Source organism: Oncorhynchus kisutch, linkage group LG13 (genome assembly GCF_002021735.2).
Source record: "Oncorhynchus kisutch isolate 150728-3 linkage group LG13, Okis_V2, whole genome shotgun sequence".
NCBI lineage: Eukaryota > Metazoa > Chordata > Actinopteri > Salmoniformes > Salmonidae > Oncorhynchus > Oncorhynchus kisutch.
In genome coordinates this window covers 67,915,100-67,921,099 of record NC_034186.2, presented here as the reverse complement: position 1 = coordinate 67,921,099, position 6,000 = coordinate 67,915,100, and the positions used below count along the sequence as shown (strand labels likewise).

At 41.9% G+C, this 6,000-nt stretch overlaps 1 protein-coding gene across 2 annotated transcripts in view; it reads left to right on the top strand.

Moving 5' to 3' along the window:
* Positions 1-4,319: 4,319 nt before the first annotated feature.
* The window catches only part of ascc3 (activating signal cointegrator 1 complex subunit 3), a 142,490-nt gene continuing 140,809 nt past the window's right edge, over positions 4,320-6,000 (top strand). Inside the window, exons 1-2 of one of the 2 annotated variants that reach the window (XM_031787055.1) lie at positions 4,320-4,439; positions 5,050-5,196. In XM_031787055.1, the coding sequence (XP_031642915.1) occupies positions 5,107-5,196 (90 nt within the window). In that variant the 5' untranslated portion in view covers positions 4,320-4,439; positions 5,050-5,106. Of the gene's footprint in view, positions 4,476-5,049; positions 5,197-6,000 lie in introns of both variants that reach the window. The other variant, XM_031787056.1, reaches the window with a different exon arrangement.

Here is a 6,000-nt window from a genome sequence, read left to right as displayed (position 1 = left end):
TGTTGCCATCGTGACCAGTGAGCTGAGATAAGGCGGAGCTTTACCTAGCATAGACTTGTAGATTACCTGGAGCCAGTGGGTCTGGCGACGAATATGTAGCGAGGGCCAGCCGACTAGAGCATACAAGTCGCAGTGGTGGGTGGTATAAGGTGCTTTAGTGACAAAACGGATGGCACTGTGATAGACTGCATCCAGTTTGCTGAGTAGAGTGTTGGAAGCCATTTTGTAGATGACATCGCCGAAGTCGAGGATCGGTAGGATAGTCAGTTTTACTAGGGTAAGCTTGGCGGCTTGAGTGAAGGAGGCTTTGTTGCGGAATAGAAAGCCGACTCTTGATTTGATTTTCGATTGGAGATGTTTGATATGAGTCTGGAAGGAGAGTTTGCAGTCTAGCCAGACACCTAGGTACTTATAGACGTCCACATATTCTAGGTCGGAACCATCCAGGGTGGTGATGCTAGTCGGGCATGCAGGTGCAGGCAGCGACCGGTTGAAAAGCATGCATTTGGTTTACAGTGAAAGATTGAAACAAGATTGTTTGTTATCTCCATTGAACTCACTTCGAAGTAGGCCTATGTCCCGCCGGGGTTCAAACCAAGTATGGGGGAATTTATGAGCAGAATTATGAGCAGATTGGAATGTATCCCATTTACAGTGCCTTGCGAAAGTATTCGGCCCCCTTGAACTTTGTGACCTTTTGCCACATTTCAGGCTTCAAACATAAAGATATAAAACTGTATTTTTTTGTGAAGAATCAACAACAAGTGGGACACAATCATGAAGTGGAACGACATTTATTGGATATTTCAAACTTTTTTAACAAATCAAAAACTGAGAAATTGGGCGTGCAAAATTATTCAGCCCCTTTACTTTCAGTGCAGCAAACTCTCTCCAGAAGTTCAGTGAGGATCTCTGAATGATCCAATGTTGACCTAAATGACTAATGATGATAAATACAATCCACCTGTGTGTAATCAAGTCTCCGTATAAATGCACCTGCACTGTGATAGTCTCAGAGGTCCGTTAAAAGCGCAGAGAGCATCATGAAGAACAAGGAACACACCAGGCAGGTCCAAGATACTGTTGTGAAGAAGTTTAAAGCCGGATTTGGATACAAAAAGATTTCCCAAGCTTTAAACATCCCAAGGAGCACTGTGCAAGCGATAATATTGAAATGGAAGGAGTATCAGACCACTGCAAATCTACCAAGACCTGGCCGTCCCTCTAAACTTTCAGCTCATACAAGGAGAAGACTGATCAGAGATGCAGCCAAGAGGCCCATGATCACTCTGGATGAACTGCAGAGATCTACAGCTGAGGTGGGAGACTCTGTCCATAGGACAACAATCAGTCGTATATTGCACAAATCTGGCCTTTATGGAAGAGTGGCAAGAAGAAAGCCATTTCTTAAAGATATCCATAAAAAGTGTAGTTTAAAGTTTGCCACAAGCCACCTGGGAGACACACCAAACATGTGGAAGAAGGTGCTCTGGTCAGATGAAACCAAAATTGAACTTTTTGGCAACAATGCAAAACGTTATGTTTGGCGTAAAAGCAACACAGCTCATCACCCTGAACACACCATCCCCACTGTCAAACATGGTGGTGGCAGCATCATGGTTTGGGCCTGCTTTTCTTCAGCAGGGACAGGGAAGATGGTTAAAATTGATGGGAAGATGGATGGAGCCAAATACAGGACCATTCTGGAAGAAAACCTGATGGAGTCTGCAAAAGACCTGAGACTGGGACAGAGATTTGTCTTCCAACAAGACAATGATCCAAAACATAAAGCAAAATCTACAATGGAATGGTTCAAAAATAAACATATCCAGGTGTTAGAATGGCCAAGTCAAAGTCCAGACCTGAATCCAATCAAGAATCTGTGGAAAGAACTGAAACCTGCTGTTCACAAATGCTCTCCATCCAACCTCACTGAGCTCGAGCTGTTTTGCAAGGAGGAATGGGAAAAAATGTCAGTCTCTCGATGTGCAAAACTGATAGAGACATACCCCAAGCGACTTACAGCTGTAATCGCAGCAAAAGGTGGCGCTACAAAGTATTAACTTAAGGGGGCTGAATAATTTTGCACGCCCAATTTTTCAGTTTTTGATTTGTTTAAAAAAAGTTTGAAATATCCAATAAATGTCGTTCCACTTCATGATTGTGTCCCACTTGTTGTTGGTTCTTCACAAAAAAATACAGTTTTATATCTTTATGTTTGAAGCCTGAAATGTGGCAAAAGGTCGCAAAGTTCAAGGGGGCCGAATACTTTCGCAAGGCACTGTAACTGTATAAGCAGCCTACTGCTGGGCCTTAATATAGCTCACCAGCTTGTAGTCCTAATCTTTGAGCTGAATAACTGTTTTACCTCAATTAGCCAAGGAATCCCTAGTTTGAAAGCAACTTTTTTCTGGAAGCTGTGTGACGCCATTTTTCCTACATTTACCCCTACGTGGGCCAGCCCCTTAGCAATTTGAGTTTCAGCCCTTCACCATTTGAGTGACATCTAGCAAGTGGCACGCACAGTAGAGCGAAAGAGAGAGTAATGAAGTGGTGCACATATCTGCACATTTGTGACATAGTACACAATTTTCAGGGACCACTTTTGGCTCGTGGACACTACTTTCAGAACTACTGGCTAAAAAGTATACACAAGTACAGGAGAATATCTTTAACACCGGTTTAGGTGATTTTATACGTTTTGTTCTATGAGATTGAAGTAAAACTAAATGCATGCTTTTCAATCGATCGCTGCCCGCACCTGCCTTAGAATACGTGGACAACTACAAATACCTGGGTGTTTGGTTAGACACTCCAATCCAAAATTAAATCTAGAATCGGCTTCCTATATCGCAACAAAGCATCCATCACTCATGCTGCCAAACATACCCTCGTAAAACTGACCATCCTACCGATCCTCGACTTTGGTGATGTCATCTATAAAATAGCCTCCAACACTCTACTCAACAAACTGGATGCAGTCTATCACAGTGCCATCAGTTTTGTCATGAAAGCCCCATACACTACCCACCATTGCGACCTGTACGCTCTCGTTGGTTGGCCCTCGCTTCATACTCGTCGCCAAACCCACTGGCTACAGGTTATCTACAAGTGTCTGCTAGGTAAAGCCCCGCCTTATCTCAGCTCACTGGTCACCATAGCAGCGCCCACTCGTAGCACACGCTCCAGCAGGTATATCTCACTGGTCACCCCCAAAGCCAATTCCTCCTTTGGTCGTCTTTCCTTCCAGTTCTCTGCTGCCCATGACTGGAACGAATTGCAAAAATCTCTGAAGCTGGAGACTCACATCTCCCTCACTAGCTTTAAGCACCAGCTGTCAGAGCAGTTTACAGATCACTGCACGTGTACTTAGCCTATCTGTAAACAGCCCATCTATCTACCTACCTCATCCCCATACTGGTATTTATTTATTTTGCTCCTTTCCACCCCAGTATCTCTACCTGCACATTCATCTTCTGCCGATCTACCATTCCAGTGTTTAATTGCTATATTGTAATTACTTCGCCACTATGGCCTATTAATTTCCTTAACTCACCTCATTTGCACTCACGGTATATATACTTTTTGTTTTCTTTTGTTCTACTGTATTATTGACTGTATGTTTTGTTTATTCCATGTGTAACTCTGTGTTGTTGTATGTGTCGAATTGCTACGCTTTATCTTGGCCAGGTCCCAGTTGCAAATGAGAACTTGTTCTCAACTAGCCTACCTGGTTAAATAAAGTTGAAATAAATAAATTAAATAAAAGATGATGTCACGCAATTAACATTAACTTTATGAATTATGAAGCCTTATGTGCTTTTATGTGCTTGTTTTGATTACATACTGTAAATGATTCAGAATTCACAAAAGTTACGTTAGCTGATGGATATTTCTCATAGAACAAAGCATATAGGATCTCCTAAATCTGTGTTTACCACAGAGGTCATTTTGCTAGCTGGAACAAGGAAACTTTTCCTACAACCAGTCAGCAAGTCAGAAATGTCAGAGTTTCCTAGTTCTGACTAGAACCTGAACGCGGCTTATGGGCCAACCTTTGACCCACAGACCAGTTATCATCACTGATTAATACACTCATAGCTAGAAAGCTGTAATACATTCTTCTATTATTCCCCAACTCCAGGGGTTCCCAAACCTTTCCACGAAGGGACCCGTTTCATAGCCCCAAAAATTAAAGGAGTTAGTTATCAGTATCTTTGATGATACTGTAGGCAAATATAATTGTCATAAATACCTGTAGTTCGCTGATTTCTCTCTCACAAATCGATTACTGATGCCTTGCTTTTGTATTGATTAATATGGATATTGTAGTCCTTTCCATGTCTACAGGCCTACAAGTATCCATAAATGTACTACAATACCCACTACTCCACCTTTGACGGACCATCTGACGTAAACGCTTCTGAAAGTGTAGAAACGTGAGTATTAAGTCCTTGCTGTCGTTACGAGTACAGGTACAATTTATCCATACTCTTTGTTCGTATTATTATGATGACAAGTATCACACTGTCCTGCATTTGTGGCCATTGCATTGTATCGGGAGACGTGTTAAATTGAGCAGCTAACGTTAGCTGTTAGCTAACGCAAGTCTCTCCATTTGGTCTCCCTCCAACTGTGCTAAGCTAGCTAGTTAGCTCATGTTAACTATTCTATTCATCTCTACAAAGTCACGTTGTTGACATTGAAATTACAGCATTTCTTTCAAAGACTCGTTTTGACAAGTGGCTGTATTATTGTTAGCCACGACATGCATTGTCAGCTGAGCTAGCTAACTAATTTATGATGCTAGCCAGAGTTAGATAACGTTAGCTAGCTGTCCATGGAGTTGACAGGCTGTCAGACCAAGCATTTAGCTACGTTACCTAAATTGTTTACCCAACTCTTCAGTTATGACAGCATCTACGTAACCTTATCTTTCAATTGAAAACAAATCAAGTCTCTTTGTTGGTGGTGAGGGAAAATGTATTGTTTTGTTTACTCCGCTATTTGATTTTATACCCTAAATGTGAATATTTTTTTAACTTTCAGATCAGAAATATACTGTGTTTGGTAGAATCTTATGGACCACAGAGTGGTAGGCAACCAATGTCTCCACCCCGGCTCACCGGCGCCCTGCGCTCTTTCTCTACTGTCAGCAAGCAGGAAGACTTCACTGAAGAAGTATATGATCTGAAGGTAAGGCTAACTCAAAGCAAGTTACATTATAGACCATATCTGACTAACCTTTGTGAATGGACACTATGGCAATTTAACAATATCGCAATGTTATTTTATCCCTAGTCTGGCTGTGCCAGCACCAAAACTCCAGTATTTTTCCTTCAAAGCTTATCTATCTTCTTTTTAAATATGGAGCCAATTTGTTTTCATCACTTATGCCCATGATCAAAACTCGTTTTCTCATTGCTCTCTCTTGAACCTCTGCAGAAGACATTGGGTGAGAAATAGGTTTGTAACATTGAATCGCGATAAAATCACAGTATCGATTCACAATACATATCATATTGGCACCGTAGTATTGTGATATCGCATCTTGAGGTCCCTAGAAATTCACCGCCCTGCTTTATTATAAGAGGGAGGTGGAGCTGATTACGTATGTGAATTAAGCTAATTGTGGAGGATGCTTTGGACTGTTGTGAACACAGGCTACTTGTAGTGTTTTTTTCACTCACTTCCCTCCTTGATATTGCTTTCTCCAGCTTTCTCCCATTTACCATGCTACCTCTCTTTTCCTGTTATCTTCTTTAATCCGCTCTCTCTCGCCCATTTCACAATATATTCTAATCTTTGCCTCTGCCTCTATTCCCCTATTTTCTCCTCTCTCATTCTGATCGGGGGCTTGTTAAGTTGTTGGTGTGTATTGAGATACTCTGCTTAGGAGGAAATTGGGCCTGGTCCTCAGACCACCACCTCTTGCCCTGTTCTCCCATTGCTAAATCCTCCACAGTGTGAGAACTGCTGCTTGAGGGAAAAGAGGGACTA